The 18245-nt window shown below is 39.5% G+C and overlaps 1 protein-coding gene across 14 annotated transcripts in view; it reads left to right on the top strand.

Moving 5' to 3' along the window:
• ZNF536 (zinc finger protein 536) overlaps nucleotides 1-18245 on the top strand; it is a 578037-nt gene that overhangs the window by 244341 nt on the left and 315451 nt on the right. For all 14 annotated transcript variants that reach the window (XM_074293256.1, XM_074293266.1, XM_074293260.1 and 11 more), the window contains one exon: nucleotides 4887-7058. In XM_074293256.1, the coding sequence (XP_074149357.1) occupies nucleotides 4889-7058 (2170 nt within the window). In that variant the 5' untranslated portion in view covers nucleotides 4887-4888. The remainder of the gene's footprint in view (nucleotides 1-4886; nucleotides 7059-18245) is intronic.

Here is an 18245-nt window from a genome sequence, read left to right as displayed (position 1 = left end):
AAGCAGTATGTTCTAGCTCTGATCTGAACAGGAGCAGGATACAGGAAAACTGTCACTTCTTATTCTTATAAGTGGTCCCTTTCTTAATGTAGTAACTCAAGCTAACAAGTCATTTATTAAGTGCCCATTATGAGCCAGGAACCATAAGAAGGTATGAGGTTTTGTTTTATTTTTTTTTACTGCTCCATCACATTATTACTTTATATTGGGCATGAAAGTCTACTATAATCCCTAAATTTTTTTAGATAAATTTCTGTCTAATCATATCCTTGTATAATTGATTTTTAAATTTACATGAGACTTACGTGTATCCTCTTTAAATTTTATCTTCAGTCCAATGCTTCTATCCCATAAAGATCTTTTAAAAATCCTGATTCTTCATCCATCATATTCCATATCTCTCCCAACTTTGTGTCATCTTCAGATCCAAAGACATCTACATCATGATTCAAGTTATTGATAAAAATGTTAAAAAGAATATTGCTAAACATGGATCCCTGGCACACTCAGCTAAAGACCACACTGAACCATTAAGGACTACTCTTTGAGTATTGCCCTTTGATCAATTCTTAATCAATCTAACTATGTTATATAGTTTACATTTCTATCTTTTCCACATAAATATTATGAGGTACTTTATTAAATGTTTTGTTAAAATTCTAGGTAATCTATATTAATGACCTCCTGATTTACAGGTTTAGTAATCCTATCAAAAATATAAAACAAAAACAAGAGAAAGGAAGGATGGAAGGAATGAAGAAAAGAAGGAAGGCAGGATAACGGAAGGAAGTTTAATGTGCTAAGACCTATTCTTGATAAAGTAAAGTAGCTTTGTAGTCATCTCTTCCTTTTCTAAATTTTCACTAATTGTTGTCTTGCTGATATTTGCTAGGATTTTTCAGGAACTTATGATAAGCTCACTTGCCTATAGTTTGCAAACTGAACTTGCTCCTTTTCCAAAAATTGGGGCAATATTTGCTCTTCTCCAATCCTGTAGGCCTTCTCTCTCTTTCCATGATCTTTCTAATATCATCACTACATCTGCCTGTTCTTTCAATACAAGAAGTGCAACTCATATAGTACAAGTGACTTAATTTGATTCAGGGCAGTTAGATGCTCTCTTATTTATCTCCTTATTTATTACCTTGGTTATCAATTTCCTATTGGTGATTTTTTGCTCTGTTATTTTCAGGGCAAAGATCATTCTCATTGGTAGTGAAGAAAGAAACAAAGAATTGAGTAGTTTTGTCTTTTCTCTACAATGGTCCCATCTATCTCCAAAGAGCATTATTCTTATTTTTTTATTCTTTTCTTACTCCAATTCCAGTGTTCTTCCATTACACTATGCTTAATAAAACAAAATCAGATGATCCTAAATAATTTTGGAGACTTAAAAAATATCATATTTGAAAATATCTGAATAATCTAGAACTTTCTGATTGAACTATTTTGTCTGTTCAACATGAATGGGAAAATTTAATTCAATTCTACAAACTTCAAAAAAAAACAAGTATTAAATGTGAGGCTTCTTATAAAGTACTGAGGATACAAAAATCAAAACAATGAAATCTCCACTCTTCTCAAGAAGCACATAGTTCAATTGGAGGTATAAGAAATCCACTGGTTAAAAAAAATTATATATATATATATATCAATTAACAAGAATTTATAAAGTCCCTTTTGCATTCTATAATTTTGCTAGGTATTTGGATAAAAAGGCAAAACATGGAATTTATATTCTGCAATTCCATATCAAAAGAGCATTAATAACTGGTATAATTAGGGAAGACTTCACAGAGAAGGTAGCATTTGAACTGAGACTAAAAGAAAGTTAAAAATACTAAAAATTTAAAATGGAATAGGTAATACATTCTAGGCATGGGATGGCTCGTTTAAACATGTGGAGATTAGAGATGGAGGCTGAGGAAAGGCATAGCTAATAGATTAGGTTATCTGGATGGTAAAATATGTGAAGAGGGATTCATGAAACAGTGTTACAAAGCTGGGTAGGGATCAGATTGTGGAGGACCTTAAAGAGCACCTGATTTTTCATTTTAGAAAAGTAAATTTTTATTTTTCATTTTAGAAAAATAATTATTTTCATTCAAGTAAAATTTATTCTATTTGAAATTTTATCTTAGAGACAATAAGAAGTTTTTTTCAACTAGATTCCTCTCCCCTCTAGTTAACTTGATTTGTAGTCTCCTATATTATATATTGTTTTTGTTCCCTCTTGCTGAATTTGAGTTATTTCATTAACATCAACCTGAACATACCAATCTTCCCATCTTCCTGTCTTTTGTTTAGACCACCAGAGCACTGTTTCGAAACAAGTTCCCAGAATAAATGCGTTGTCTTGATTCTTTTCAAAATTTTAGAAAGGTAATTAGGTGGGATTCTGAGTTGGCTTCAGGAATCATTCTCATCTTATTTTGTCCAAGAGAACCTGATAGTTGGATTGAAGACTTCTATTCAAATAGAAAGAGAAAAGCTTTTCCCATTTCCTGATGAGAGTGCAGTAATTGCACAGTGTACTGAATTTTCTCTACAAGTGTCCCCTAAAATGTAGGCATGAATCCTGCCTAAGCAGCCTCTGTTTTTCAAGGCATGCACCTATTCCTAACCCCTAATTCCACTGGAGATATGTTAACTTGTAAAAGAGGGGGTAATTGACTCATTTTTTATATTGTTGGCAAGTGAGCTTAGAATTCAAACTTTTATCACTATATTCCGCCCCCCAAAAGATGCTGGCTCAAATGGCTTCTTTAGCATCAGCATGTCAATATGTATGCATGTATATTTGCTCCTTCTTACCATCATGTATACACATTTATTTTTATATCTATGATCACACCTCTTCTCTCTTCCAAAGCCAACCTATTTTTTTCCTCTATTGCTTTCCCCCTCCTCTTCACCCCCTCCCCAAGATAGAAATCACAGCTTCCGCCTTCCTGCCAAAGAAGCCAGGACTCCCCTTGGAGACCATCCATGTCATTCTTAGATTGCCTGGCGGGGGTCCCGGCAAAGCATGGAGTATGAGCCTCCCTCTGGGTCAAGTGTACTTCCTCTGGAGTCTGGCTTCATCCCCTGCGGGCCAGAGAGGGAGTCATTTGGTCCAGAAATCAGACATGGCTATAGCTGACTGCAACTGCTGAGCCACCTGGCTGGCCAATGTATTTTAACATGGGAAGGAAAAAAAAAAACATTAACGTGTTTGGTAATCCACTGACTGGTAGCAAAAAAAAAAAAAAAAAAAAAAAAAAAGGAAACTTAGGTGAAAGAGATCAGGAAATAGCACTGAGAGATAAGACCTGGTTTTGTTAGCTTTTAAATCCATCTTCCCCACATGCTCTGTTTTTAGAAGAGAATTTTTTCCCCCTTTCTGAGCTGTATGGATTTGGTTTTCTTGCCTAGTCTAGAAGTGGCAGAGAGAACTATTAAGGACAATTATGCAGACCAGCATTGAACCTTTGTGTTTAACAAACAGCTTTGAGTTCTAATTTTCTGCAAAACACATACTGCAGGTACCATTTGTACTCATTACTGTAAATTGGGAAAGTTATTAAAAATGCTTAAACTTGGTGAGACTTCCTATGGCACCTTCCCTGGATTTTAATTGGTTTTTATCTAGTTCTATAAAAGAGCTCTTTAAACCAAATCAAAGCCCCTTACTTTGGATATCTTGCCAATGGAAGGACAGAGACAGTCCGCTGTATCTTATGAGTACTTTTTTTTTCCCCAACTCAAATGTGAGCATTCTCAGCAATCAATTAAGATTCCAATCGAAGATAATTTATACTTCCTTTGATGGACTGAGTTTTAAAATGACACCACAACAATGTTTTGGAACACAAGGGTTAAATCTTAATCTCAGAGGTTTGCAAAGCTGCTAGTAGCAGTCTCCTTAAAATTTAATATACCTCGTTAATGCTTACTTGCAAACACTGAAGGATTTTTATGATTATAATCATGTGTTACAGCACCTAGTACTGTTTCTAAGCAGCATACTAATCAGCTTAATGAGATATTACTGCACTTTTTGTTGACTAAAGCAAAATCCCTTTTATTGTTCTAAAGCTTGTCCTTTACTTATTTTTCCCCCAAAACATTATCTTGTTTTATTGTACGCCAGTAAATATCATGCCATCATTGGGTGTTTTTTTTGGTCAAATCATAAAACTCCTGTTTTCATTTCAAAAGGAGAATGTGTTCAATGTAGTGAATGGAACCAAAAGTTATGAGTGGAATTCAATTTGGGCTTTGAAGAAAGAAAAAGAAAAGAATAGAGAAAAGGAAAAAAAGAGAATAGAAGGAAAGAGAATGAAGGAAAAGAAAGGAAAGGAAAGGGAAAAAGAAAAGAAATGAAATAAAAAGAAGGGGGAAAAGAGAAAGAGGAAGGAAAGAAAAAGGAAAGTAAAAGAAAAGGAAAGGAAAGAAAAAGAAAACTATGCAATAGACTTGTCTTGAACTTTTACTCCTGCAAACAGGTGCAGATACTACAAAGTGAGCTGGCAAAAGGATGTGGAGGGGGAGCAAGGGAAGGAAGAAAGGAGGGGAGGAAGAAATGTAGCCTCTTGATTTGTTATTAGGTATTGAAAGTGGTAAAACATTAATAATTAAAATATGAATGAATAATTGCAGTCTGTAAATAGGAAATACAACGAAGAAGATCTGCTGCTAAAACAAATTGGATGAGCAACATCATATTGCATAATTGGCATTTAATAATTCATTTTTTTATTATTGTTTTTTGACCATAATTCCTTAGCATTATTATGTGTAGGTAAAGCCTAAAATGCAAATTGTCTGCCAACTGATACTTTTGATTCATTATTCTTAACTATCATGGCCCCCATCTAAATGGTCTGTTCTCTTTTCCCCTGCAGGGATGGAGGAAGCTAGTTTGTGCCTTGGAGTTTCTTCAGCTGTCCCAGAGGCTGAGGCCCATCTTAACAGCACGATCCTTAATGGTCAGTATTCAATGAGCCAGAAGCTGCACCAGATAACATCTCAGCTCAGTCATGCATTCCCAGAGCTCCAGACCAGGCCTAACTCCGAAGAGAAGGCCCCCGCCACCCTCGAAGAGAAGAGCCACGTGCCCATGGGAGGCCAGCCAATGGGCAGCCAGATGGCTCTCTTGGCCAATCAGCTCAACCGAGACGTGGACACCAGTCTGAACGGAAGGGTGGACCTGCAGCAGTTCCTGAATGGCCAGAACCTTGGCATTATGTCCCAGATGAGTGATATTGAGGACGATGCGAGGAAGAATCGGAAATACCCGTGCCCCCTGTGCGGGAAGCGATTTCGTTTCAATAGCATCCTTTCCCTGCACATGCGTACACACACGGGCGAGAAGCCCTTCAAGTGTCCCTACTGCGACCACCGGGCGGCCCAAAAGGGGAACCTGAAAATACACCTGCGGACCCATAAGCTTGGGAACCTGGGCAAAGGCCGCGGGAGAGTCCGCGAGGAGAATCGCCTGCTTCACGAGCTCGAAGAAAGAGCCATCCTGAGGGACAAGCAGATGAAGAGCAGCCTCCTGCAGCCGCGGCCCGACGTCAAGCCTCCACCCCACTCCCAGCAGCCCCCTCTGGCCACCTGCAACTTGTCCCTGCCGGTGAACCACAGCGTCCCCGACATCTCTAACCCGGCGCCCTCGCCCAAGCCGGCCAGTGTGCAGGAGGACACGGTGCTCCCCACGGCGGGTTTCCGCTGCACCTTTTGCAAGGGGAAGTTCAAGAAACGCGAGGAATTGGACCGCCACATCCGGATCCTTCACAAGCCCTACAAGTGCACCCTGTGCGACTTCGCAGCCTCGCAGGAGGAGGAGCTGATCAGCCACGTGGAGAAGGCACACATCACCGCCGAGTCGGCCCAGGGCCAGGGCTCCAACGGGAGCGGGGAGCAGGCGGCCAACGAGTTCCGCTGCGAGGTCTGCGGCCAGGTGTTCAGCCAGGCGTGGTTTCTCAAGGGCCACATGAGGAAACACAAGGATTCTTTCGAGCACTGCTGTCAGATCTGTGGGAGGCGCTTCAAGGAGCCCTGGTTCCTCAAAAACCACATGAAAGTCCACCTCAACAAGCTCTCCGTCAAGAACAAGTCTCCCAGCGACCCCGAGGTGCCGGTCCCCATGGGAGGAATGTCCCAGGAGGCGCATGCCAACCTGTACTCGCGGTACCTCTCGTGTCTGCAGAGCGGCTTCATGCCCCCGGACAAGCCGAGCCTGAGCGAGCCCAGCCAGCTCTACAGCAAGGGAGACGTGCCCCTGAAGGAGAAGGAGGTTCTGGGGAAGCTGCTGTCCCCCATCTCGGGCATGGGCCACAGCCTCGGCGAAGGGGACAAACACTCCCTCTTGGGTTGCCTCAACCTGGTGCCTCCGCTGAAGTCCAGCTGCATAGAGCGTCTGCAGGCGGCTGCCAAAGCGGCCGAGATGGACCCCGTGAACAGCTACCAGGCCTGGCAGCTCATGGCAAGGGGGATGGCCATGGAACATGGCTTCTTGTCTAAAGAGCAGCAGATACAGCGCAACCATGAAGACACTTTGGCAAATGCCGGAGTTCTGTTTGATAAGGAGAAGCGGGAGTATGTGTTAGTGGGAACAGATGGCTCCAAGCAGAAAATGCCTGCTGATTTGGTTCACAGCACTAAAATGGGCAATCAAAGAGACCTGCCAAATAAACTAGACCCTTTAGAAGGCAGTAGAGATTTTTTGTCACATGGTCTCAACCAGGGACTTGATTACAACATGCAAAGTCATGGAAACCTGAAGGAGAAGCCCACTGAGTGCCCAGACTGTGGCCGAGTGTTCCGCACCTATCACCAGGTTGTCGTCCACTCCCGAGTCCACAAGAGGGACAGGAAGGCTGAAGAAGAGGTCCTCCAAGGGTGCCTGGAGGAGCGGCGGGGTTCTGGAAGTGACCAGGAATCCCAGTCGGTGAGCCGCTCCACCACCCCGGGATCTTCCAACGTGACTGAGGAGAGTGGGCTCGGCGGGGGCCTTTCGCAGACCGGAAGTGCTCAGGAAGACAGCCCGCACCCTTCATCGCCGTCCTCCTCAGGTAGGTGGCTTCCGTTTGGGGGGAGAGTGGGAGCATCACCCAGTGGAAAGCCTCGGGGTTAGAAGCGTTTCTCATCGATGGCTTATAATCAATAGGCCTTTCAAAGTGGGAAATAAGTACGATTTCTTCCATAGTCTTGTCGTTGTTTATTTTTAAGAATAAGGGTCATTCGGCCCCTTACTTTCCCTCTCTTTTATGCCTTAAAGAGGTTTTTATCTCTTCCTTTTCTATTTAATATAGAAATGGAGAGTACTGTCTCATCTATCTGAGACATTTAGAGGTCCCTTTTCCCTGTATGGTATTAATTCTCCTCACTCCTGTCCAGTTTCCATCTCTGAGAGGCTTCTGTCATGGAATTCTAGAAAAAGGATCCTTCAGGATTCTTTGGACTCTCCATAGCTGATGGATGAGGGAGCCTTTACCAGTCTTTTCTTTAATGATACACATCCATTATTTTCCCAACTTCCCCCAAAAGACCACTCTTCAAGTGTGGAAATGAACCCTCCCCAATATAACTTTCTTTAAACTCATATCCATGGGGTAATGGAAAGGGTTCACAGGACGTCTATTCAAATGCTTTCTTTACCACAATTATAAAATAATGGAGTTGGGCTATACTGCCTTTTGCTCTCTAAATCCATGGCCTATCTCTCTGGGAGGTTCTATCATATGGACCACATCACTTTATACTAAGCCCATATGCATTCTGGGAACTTGTCAAAACAGACATTTAGATTCATGCCTTAAATTGCACATCCACTTTTGACATAGGCTTAGGAAATAACAGTTCCTTCCCTACCAAAAACATTCCTTGTAAATGTCCACAAGATACTGAGCTTCCTCATCCATTTTTTTTTTATAAAAAGTCCTAGCTTATGAAAACTGAATTGCAATCTCCACACCACAGCAGGTAAGATTTCTGGCTTCGTCCCTATTTCCAAAGCCACTTGCTAATGGACAGCAAATGGAACGTTCTATCTCTAGCCCTTTATAAGAAAAGCACCTTGCTAATACTGTAATCATTCTGCAAGCCTAACAACAGAGGAAATCATGCCATAACAAATACTCTGTTACTAATGGCAACATTGATTTCTGCAATCAGCCATTAAGTCTAGAAAATGAAAGACAGTTTGAGGTACCTTAAGGCATTACATTGCCCACTGTTAAAGATCTGGTAGCAGGCTGTCGAGGTTAATCCTTTTTAGTCGCCCCCACCCGTACCCCGTTTCAATAAATATTTTAGTATGGGAGGCAATTCTCTGTTACAGTTATTAAGTATATGCCAGTTTAGTTTGTTGTTATTGTCATGCTTCAGTATACCCTACTTTGAGGACAAAATTAATATAAAAATAAAGCGTTAGTTTGCTGGCTTATTACAAACCAGTAAAGAACTCTTAAGACACATAAATCTGTGCTCCACATTCCACAGATTCCTATAGTACTTAATGCTGTTGTTTAAATACCCATGAAACACACTGTCTACTCTAGGAGCCATAGCCTTGTTGGCGATTTATTACTGGTGAGACACATTAGAAAATTCTAAATAGGATAACGAGTACCACGTAGGGGCTAATTTCATAGTATGGAGAGTGATTAAAATTGTTTTTAGTGACTGGAAAGTGCTAAGATAAAAGGGATTAGTTTCCGCTTTTCACGGCCTGATACTAAAAGTACTTTATAAAACTTTGCTGTTTTCAGGGACTGGAGGGAAACAACCACAACCCTCCATAAAACAGTGGGTATGCCTTCCTTTGGCCTCAGATGGAAGGGTTCTCCTGCCCCGTGATGCAGTTCTGCTAATATTGGATTAGAGAAACCTAGTGAATAGAACTAGAAAGAGAGTTTGGGCATTCTGAAATTTGGGACAAGACCCTGACATGACACTGACAGAATTAAAGAGCTCCTTGAAAATAAAAAATCTGCTGAAAACTAAAAGATGTTATCTGTTAAGATTACTACCAAATGTTTAGCTTTGTAAATGACACATTTAGCCTGTCTTTCTCACCTTCTGGCCAAGTGATAGCCAGTGCTAATTCCTCTTCTCCATCATTTTCTTTATTTCCAAATACATATTGTGTTATAGGAATCCACTCTCACTTTTCTAATTCTGTAGGAATTGTCCTTAAGGACAAAACTATGTATGTTTGGGAAAGGAAAAAACAAAACAAAACAAAACTACAGTTGGAATAATCTATAAACTTTTTATTTCCATCCTGGAATCAGTTGATAAAAGTATCTACTGGTTGATTCCTTTTTGAGCGATCTTAAAAAAAAGTTTTTCTCTTTAAAATGTCTATTTCGGTTCATGAATAATCTGGAAATGAATGCAACAAAAAAGTATATGCTCAGTATATATCAAGTCAAAAGTCTATTGCATTAAGTTTTGGATTTTTTTTCTTGGACTAAAAATGCTCAACAAAGCTTAGCAAATCAATTTATTTAAAAACAAGAAAAAGTGATTTGGCATAAATTATATTAAACTAGATTTATCTTTCAATGTAGCATAGTTGGCATTTTGCCATTACCTGTTATAGAGAAACCTGTGAGGTGAAGACCAAAGTCTTTGGACCTGCAAGTAAGAATGCAATACTTATTGAGGCTTTTATTAAGAAATTACTGCAAAATGGAGGGTTTTACAAATTTCTCAGACAGCATAACAATGTCTCAAAACTTCATTTGCATCACTTGATTCTCTTTTTTGTTGAAAACTGGGTCAGTAGGGCCTGAGAAACTATTTTTTTCAGATCTCAACCAATGAATTCTTCTTTATAAATCGCTGCTCTTAACATGATAGTAGTTCTGAATTCATCATAAAAAAAACCTTTTTACAGAGAGCCTCTTAGAACAGATCTCCAGAAGAAGGCTTACAATGAGTGGCAGAGAAGCCCTTTGTTATCTGATGTAATTCTTTGCAAAGGAGGATTGAGAACCGAGTGGCTGTTTAAAAATGTCTTGCTCAGGCTGAGAAGAAGAAAGGGTCAAGTTTGCAATCAAACAGTTATTGCCGAGATGTGTGACTGTCACTGGCTAGGCTAATGTGGTATGCAGCTGTTTGTTATGTGAGTAAAAGAATGTTTGAATCAGTGAACATGTGAAAATGACTCCACTGAACCAGAAAATGTATTTGTTCTCTAGCTCTCCAGACTGCTGAGAACTAAGCTTAAGATCAACTGCTAAAACTAGGACCTTTGACAAATTGAGAGGTCATATTTTCTAACAGAAAAATGGACAAAACTAGACGACACACAGATCACTTCCCTGTCCTTTTCTTTTTGTTTTTATCATTTTTTTTTGTTTATTTGACTTCCCAATAATTTCACACAATAGTAGATGTCATTTCTGCCTCCTCAGGCAATACAAAGGAAAACTATTGGGAAACAGGAAACTCTGAAGCACACTTTTTCCTTCCCTGACATGTAGAAAACAGTACATATGTTTTCGTCCTATGCTGGTTGTGGTTGCCTGATTGCATGCAAACCCCCTGATGGAATTAATCTCTGCATCATTCCCCTAAAAACATATCAAAGCTGGCATTCCGGTCTATCTCATTTCTGGCTTAAAAAAAAAAAAAAAAGTTTGTGTTCTTCAGATTTTGCTTCGGAAATAGCACACAGAATAATTAAAACTTAATGTAGTAAGAAACGATACTATTCATTATATCCAACAGGGTAGTTACCTTCTGCATTTTCCCATAATTTTGGTGTGGGGATAATTGAAGTCTTGATGGTGGGAAGGGGGTAATTGAATGCATTGACCCTCCAGTTCATTAAATAAAGTAGGCCAAGTTACATGATCAATGGAAATCAAGGGAGGCAAAGACGAAATAAAATATTGTTAACCTTCATTACTTCTTGTTTAGTATTTAGAGGTGGACAAGAATTATTTGACCAGCTGGCTCGGAACCCTTGTGCTCTCTTTTTGTTTGTGGAATTTTCCTTAAACAATGAGTCTCAGACCGTATTTGGGCCCAAATGACGAAACAAATCAGAAGCTTTTGTATAGGACATCCTTGCATATACATAGGCTAGATAATGATATGATCATTTTTTCTTTTTCTTGCCTTTTTTCCCCTCTTCCTCTCCCCTCCCCCATTTAGTTTTGTGATAGCCATCGCCTGCTCCAAGCAAACAAAACAGGCCAAAAAAAAATTAAGTCTGAGGATTAAGATCTTCATTTTTTTTTTTTTTGCTTGTGCATTCCAATTGTTCTTAAAATATTTGGCAATGTCAATTAGTAACTGAGCAGAGTTAGCTGATGAACACAATTTTCCAGTAGACTGAGCACCCTATTGTTGTCGAGCTAACAGCAGATTTCTGAGGTCATTATCATTCGCTGGTAGCTTGGCCCAGCTGCTTCATGCTGCAAAAGCCAAACTTTATACTGGAGCTGGGGGATGGCGTGCAGCAACAGGGGGCTGGGGAGGGAGAAGCGGGAAGTTGGCTGGAAAGCTGAAGAAAGTCATTACAGGCATCAGAAACAGAAAGTAAAAGTTTCTTGTGTATTCCAGGAAACTTGCTTACTCCTTCCCCTCCCAAGCTCTTCTCTACCTAGAGGTCCAGAGACATCCTATAGAAAAAGGACTAAACGGTACTTGTAGCTTGAACATTGAGGAAACACATAAGAAAAGTGAGAGATAGTCCTTGCTTTGGAAGAGCTCACAGTCTGATTGGGGGAAACAACACATCAAAGTCCACTTGCCAGACAGATGGATAGGTCCAGAAATCCTGAGTGCAAAGCAGCAGGGTGGATGACAAAGCTTGAGGATTTTAGGTTTCATCAGTAGGTCAGATGACACTGCCAGGGGTCTGCTAAGCCCAGAGATAGGGTAAATCATAAGGCTTGGAACATCTTAAGGGGCAGTTACAGAGCAGATGGTAAGGCATGGTGAAACTCTATTTCCCTGGAAAGGATAAACTTGGTGACTCCTATCTCCACCAGGATGTGTGAGCAATCAAGTAGCCTGGATGGTTTTGGGGTAGCCAGAGCCATGGAAGAGATGAATAAAGAAGGCGAGAGGACACTCCCCAGGTGCTGGCTCTTCTGGCCATCTGGCCATTCTAGAGAACACTGTCAATATGGGTCAGAACCTGCTCTGAAACTAATAGTCCTAATGAGTTTCCTTGGGGCAGCTTAAGTGACTTGCTCTGAATCAGAAGAACCAGCATGTGTCAGAGGCACAACTTAGGACCAGATATTTCTGAATCTGATGCTAGCTCTCTATCCATGGTTGTCATTACTTTTTACACACCTATTTCCAACTCTATAAAGTGATGATCTAGACACTCATGAACACATCTCTTCATCTACTTAATAGTTAAAATGATAATCTTGGAGATTATGGCAGTGAGTACTATTTAGATTGGCAAAATATCTTTTTGAGAAGATAATCAGAAATTTATAATAAAAACAATATTTAATGTAGAAGCGTCCCCCCACACAAACCATACTTCACCTCCCCTTGGGTTGATGTCTTTTTTTCTTTACTCGCCTTATTTGGGCTCTGGTTCAGTGAGATGAGAAGTTGTACTTTTTAAAGCTCAGCTGTTATAACTGAGCACCATATGCAGCCCTTCAAACCCTGATATGGAATACTGTACATGCTGCTCCCTGTTTGTAGGAGGTTTACAGAAGCTTGAGTTGTGTGTATTAAAGCTGTGTACATCTAGACATTTGCAAGAGCATTTCCAGCAGAGCTGCTGAGGGTGCGGGTCTCTGCTAATAACCTGGCAAGGGCTCAGTACTCGATTCTCAGGGAATTCCAGCTAGTGCCAGGGCCTGTGGAAAGGTCAGAGGTCAAAGGGAGGGGGGCATTTGCTCTGCTTCCCCACATCCATTGTGGACTTTTTCCAGGCCAGCCAATTTAACCTATTTTGAGTTTGAAGTCACTTTTAGATTGTTCTCTTTTGGGTGTTTTTTTTTTTTCTTTTCTGTTTATTTTGTTTTTTTAGATTTTTTTTTTACTATCCCAATGATATAATGCCTGATACAGTATATGAAAAATAGTAATCTAAGTAGCCGTTAAGTGATTAATATAGGAAAAGCAGTCATAAAAACTTTTAATTTTTTTAATTAAAAATTAAGTTAAAAATAAAAGTTAAAAGTTGTTTTGTTTTTATTATGCTTCCTATGTGATAAAAGTAAATGAATACTAACTAAACATTTTCATTATTTCTTATTTTTTAAAGTTTTCTTGATGCCATTTGTATTTATAACAGTTTCATTTCCAAAATTATCCTTCTTCCCCACTGAACAAAGAGATTTCCCTGACATGAAGAGTTAAACAGCAAAATTTCATTGACTGCCTTCTATACCTGTAATATTCCACATCCATCATCCCCTACTTTTTCATCAAGTGGAAGATGGTATATTTTCACATCTTTTCTTTGGTCTCAAATTTATTGACTTTTTTTTTTTTTACCTTTAAGGAAACTTTGTTTTGTTTTATTCTTAGTAGTAATCACCTCAGAGAGAAGTAGGAACAATCTGCATGTTTAACTGTTAACTTGGAATGTTTGAACCTTGATATATCTGCCTGATAGTGTTCTATTAGCATTTTAGAAAATATGAAATTATACCAATTTTAATATATAGTTCAGGGTCTGATGGGTTGAAGGCTATATTCACTCCCTAGACCTTTAAAAATAGTCTGATTTACTTTTTCAGTCAATTTCCAGGAAAACATAGTTTATATTTTCCCTTTTGGACTCAAACTTTCTTTGGATTAGGATTCTTAGCAGAAAATTAATTTAAAGGTCAAGCTGCTTGAGATCTTACTTTGATTCCCACAGTTATCCCTTCTGACAACTCAGGCAAGTCTTCCAGCCACTATTCCTTAGTTTATCAATTCTCAGGATAGATATAGTGGGAATAGGAGGGAATATGAGTACATGCTCATAAAACTTTCCAAAGATTGATAAACTTCATCAAGGCTATAATTTTTCTATTTGCACATTGGACTCAGAAATGGAAATATGAATTTAAATGTGAATTTAAAGATAATAAGAAAACATAACTTATTTCAGAATAAGTGACAATGAAGAAATCTATTTTTATGGAGAGTTAGGCTCATGATTCCTATTGACTCTTATGTTAGATTTTAGGGTGAAGAAATGTTTGGACAAGATTTAATAGATTTCATTATTAAAGCAAGGAAGAAATAATGAACAAAGACATTATTAAGCACTTACTATGTGCTAAACACTATGCTAAACATTAGAGATAGATACAAATAGAGAAGTAAGATAGTTCTTGCTCTCAAGGAGCTCACATTCTAAAAGGGAAAATCAACATATGGAAAGGTTTCTGATGCAAATCTTATGGAAAGGTCCCATAGTCCTTAGGGTGCAGCGGCAAAGCAGATGGAAATGCCTCCTCTTGAATGTCATTTCAATTGATAAAATCATGTCAACATCTGACAGTGCCAAGGACTTTGATGACAAAACCTTTCTTTGCAGGGTCTTCAACAGATGTGGCTGTGTCTTTTCTTTGTGTTTTTGCCGGGAGAACACTAGCATCCATCCACAGACCTGTTTTCACATTAACCTTTGAAGTGAAATATTCTAGGTTCTTTCTCTCTAGCCCCGAATATCAGCAGGAAGGGAGTGTTCTCAGAGATAGCCTCTGCTGGATGAAATCTCACTACTAGTTTTCATACCTTTGAATTGATGCTCTGAAGTATATTAAAAACTCCTTGGAAGAATCCCTATATTAAATTTTATCAGTGATTAATACTTTTTTTTAAGGAACTTTTGAGTTCCTTAGGAGATTGTGGAGGGAATACCATAAAGCTAGAGGAGGACACAGAAAGGAAAGACATAGAAAAATGGAAACAGAAACAGAGAGAGATAGTGAGAGAGAAAGAGGTAGGGAGGGGAGAGGAGAGAGACACCCAGAGAAACAAAAAGAGAGAGAGGGAAAAAGGGGAGAGGGAGAGGAAGGGAGAGAGGGAGGGAGGAAGAGAGAGGGAGAGACAGACAGTGAAAGAGAGAAAGTAAGAGAGGGGAGATGAGAGACATATACAGAGAAACAAAAAGAGGGAAAGGGAGTGAAAGAGACAGAGACAGAGAGAGGGGGGACTGTGAACAATTTTTTTTTCCTCCTAAATCATGGATATTAGCAGGATCATTGTCAACATTAAAACCATTTTTAATAGTAAGGTGGAGAAACACCTGCAAGGACTCAAAGACTGAATACGAGTAAACTTCCTAAATTAGACATGATCAGACTTGAGGCTTTGCCATTTGGGCCCTCTGGGCATTCTTCCTTCCCCTTCATGGTAATCTACCTTCTTTTCCTGCTCAGTGTCCTCTGTCGGCATCTGGCTACTCATTCCTCTACCCTTGTTGATTGGGGGTTGGCAGCTCTCGGTGAATGCAACTCAGCCAGAAGGTCCTGCAGATGGGGTGAGGGAAAAAGGCCCTTGGAAGTGTCCATCCTCCAAGAAGACTGCCCGAGTCAATGTGGGGCTTTCTGCTCTCTTGTGGGAAGGGATCACTGGAGCCAGGAGAAACGACTAGGTCTTCCATCTTTTCCTGGCAGGAGCTAGGGGATGGCAACATTTACTTAAGCTGTAGAATCTGGCACAGTCATTGTTAGGCACCATCTGGAAAAACCATCCTCTGAACACTAGAGGAACCTATGAAAGAAACTTTAGGGTCTGGGATTTAGGCTTCCTGTTGGTTAAAAGCTAAAATCTCCAGGAATATAACCAAGTCTCAGTCCTTAGGAGGTAGAGTTATGAGAGGTATTCTTGCTCAGCTTTCATGAGGCAAATTCATGGGTACTATTAATTCCCATGCAGAGAGTTCTTCATGAGCCAAAATTGGTCCTTCTTGTTTCCAAGCGTATCTGTTCCCACCTTCAACTGAGAGCTTACTTTTTTATCTATCCATCTCATCCTGCCATAGTTATTGCCTTATTTGACCCCTCTCATAACAGGGCTTATTAACACTAATGTGAAAAATGAATATTGTTCCATTCAAATGTGCTGAAGAGGCAGGATGCAAAGTCCAACAACTCTGCCCTGTAACACATGCAATGCCAAACTAAGCACAGAGATTTGCTACCATCCTTTCCATGATCCTTGTCATCACAAAGCTTGTAAAGTCCCCAAACAATGCATGTCTGAACAATATATATTGCTACCTGATGGGTGGGCTTGTGCCAAAAGGATGTTAGCTATAAAGGGCTGCAGTCCGGAAAGAATTAATCTACCTCCTGTGATTTTTTTTTTCATTCCCAGGGGGGAAATGTCCTGGGCTTGGCTCCTCATGGTGTGAAGCTCTTTGTTTGGAGCCTCAGAGTGTTATGGGACATGTGGCATGTGTCTGGGAGAAGGGGAAAGCATGGAATCAGCTGGCTCTTTGCCTAGAAAGTCCATAACCAGAAAAGGGTTCAGCCCCAAATATTAAGAACAAAAGGCTATGAGAACTTCTGTGTTGGGTCAGAACCATGGCCTATCAGATTAGCCTGTCTAGGATGACTGCACCAAGAAATGTGAAATGGAACAATATAGTTCATATGGTTCTGTCTAAAGAGTTTGGGATTTGGATTCAAATTGGAATCTTGGCTTTGCCACCATTACTTATATATTCTTAGGCAAATTACTTTCCCTTTCTAGGCCTTAGAATGCTAATCTTTAAAATGAAGAATTTGGGTTAAACAGTTGCTAAGGTCTTTTCTGCTCTCTGGTTCTAAACCTACCTCAAAATATCCATGATCACCATCATAAGCCACATTTCTATAACCCCTTATGCATTACATGGTATTTTCTTTTCAATGATTCTCTTGGGTAGGTAGCATAAATATTATTCTCCCCTATTTATATGTGAAGTGATAGAGGCTCTGAAAGTTGAATTGATTTATTTTGGGTCCTATCTGGCAGAGTCCAGACTTATAAAGGCTCATATATTGAGTTAGAAGGAACTTTAGAAGTCATCCAACCCCTTCATTTTACAAACTAAGAAACTGAGGTTCAGAGAGGAAAACTGATTTATTCAAGGTCATACAGCTCATGAACTAGAGCTCAGTTTAGCAGACTTCTCTAGTATTTTTCCTCTCACACAATGTAGTTTCTCTTGTGTTTTCCTTCCTAAACTCTTGTGGACCTGTCATCTATGAATTTATTTAGACCTTTGGGGAACCTATAATTTTTGGCTGGTATTACTTCTTGGGCTAACACATTTCCTAAGTTTACTGCCTGTTGTGCAAAGTAACACTTTGGGGATTAGGATTTCAAGCAATGTTTCCTTTCATTTGTCCTAAACTAACCCCAAGAGGGCTGTTGGTCATAAAATATGTCATTTGTATATGCTCAACCATTGGGATTTCTTGTCTCTATGATGTAAGGTATCCTGAATGCCTTAACTCAATGATTCCCATCCTTGGCTTTATGAAACCCCCAATTCTCTGATAATATCAAGAGCTACCTTAGCATAGGGCAAAGAACACCAGGAAATTTACTTTGCTACTTGCTAGTTATGTGAACTTGGGAAAACAAAACAAAACAAAACAAAACAAAACAAAACAAAACAAAACAAAACAAAACACTTTGACTTACAGTTTTCTCATTTCTACAAAAATGAATGACAATACCTTCCTGCCTGTTGCACACAGTATGATGAAAATCAAATGAGATCATAAATCAATCAATCAATAAACCTTTCTTAAATGCATACTTTGTGCCTAACCCTCTTCTAAGCTCTTGGGAGACACACAAAAATAATGAAATATTACCTACTCTTACGTGGCTTACCTTTTATTGGGGGTGTATATACAGAATTAATTTTTTAAAAGTATAATAAGGTAGTTAAATACCTCAGAAAGGTAAGTCACTAATTATAAATGTGAAAGCTTGAGAATTATAAAGCTCTATATAAAGTATCATTATTATTACCATCTCAGGAATAGTCTACCATTCTCCTTCCCCCAAAAAAGTTCAAATTATACAAATAATGTCAAATTGAATTCATTAGAGGTCTTGGTTTGGTTTGGTTTGGTTTGGTTTTAAAAGAATATTTGTGACTCCACATTTGGTAGAGGGAGAAAGGGGAATTTTTGGAAATAAGCAGGACAAAGGTATAAGATTTCTCAAAATGCTGCTACTAAATGTCTTTAGGGAATAAAAGAAGGAAGGAAGGAAGGAAGGAAGGAAGGAAGGAAGGAAGGAAGGAAGGAAGGAAGGAAGGA

This window comes from Sminthopsis crassicaudata, chromosome 2 (assembly GCF_048593235.1).
Source record: "Sminthopsis crassicaudata isolate SCR6 chromosome 2, ASM4859323v1, whole genome shotgun sequence".
Classification (NCBI taxonomy): Eukaryota; Metazoa; Chordata; class Mammalia; order Dasyuromorphia; family Dasyuridae; genus Sminthopsis; species Sminthopsis crassicaudata.
This window is presented reverse-complemented; position numbering and strand designations above follow the sequence as displayed.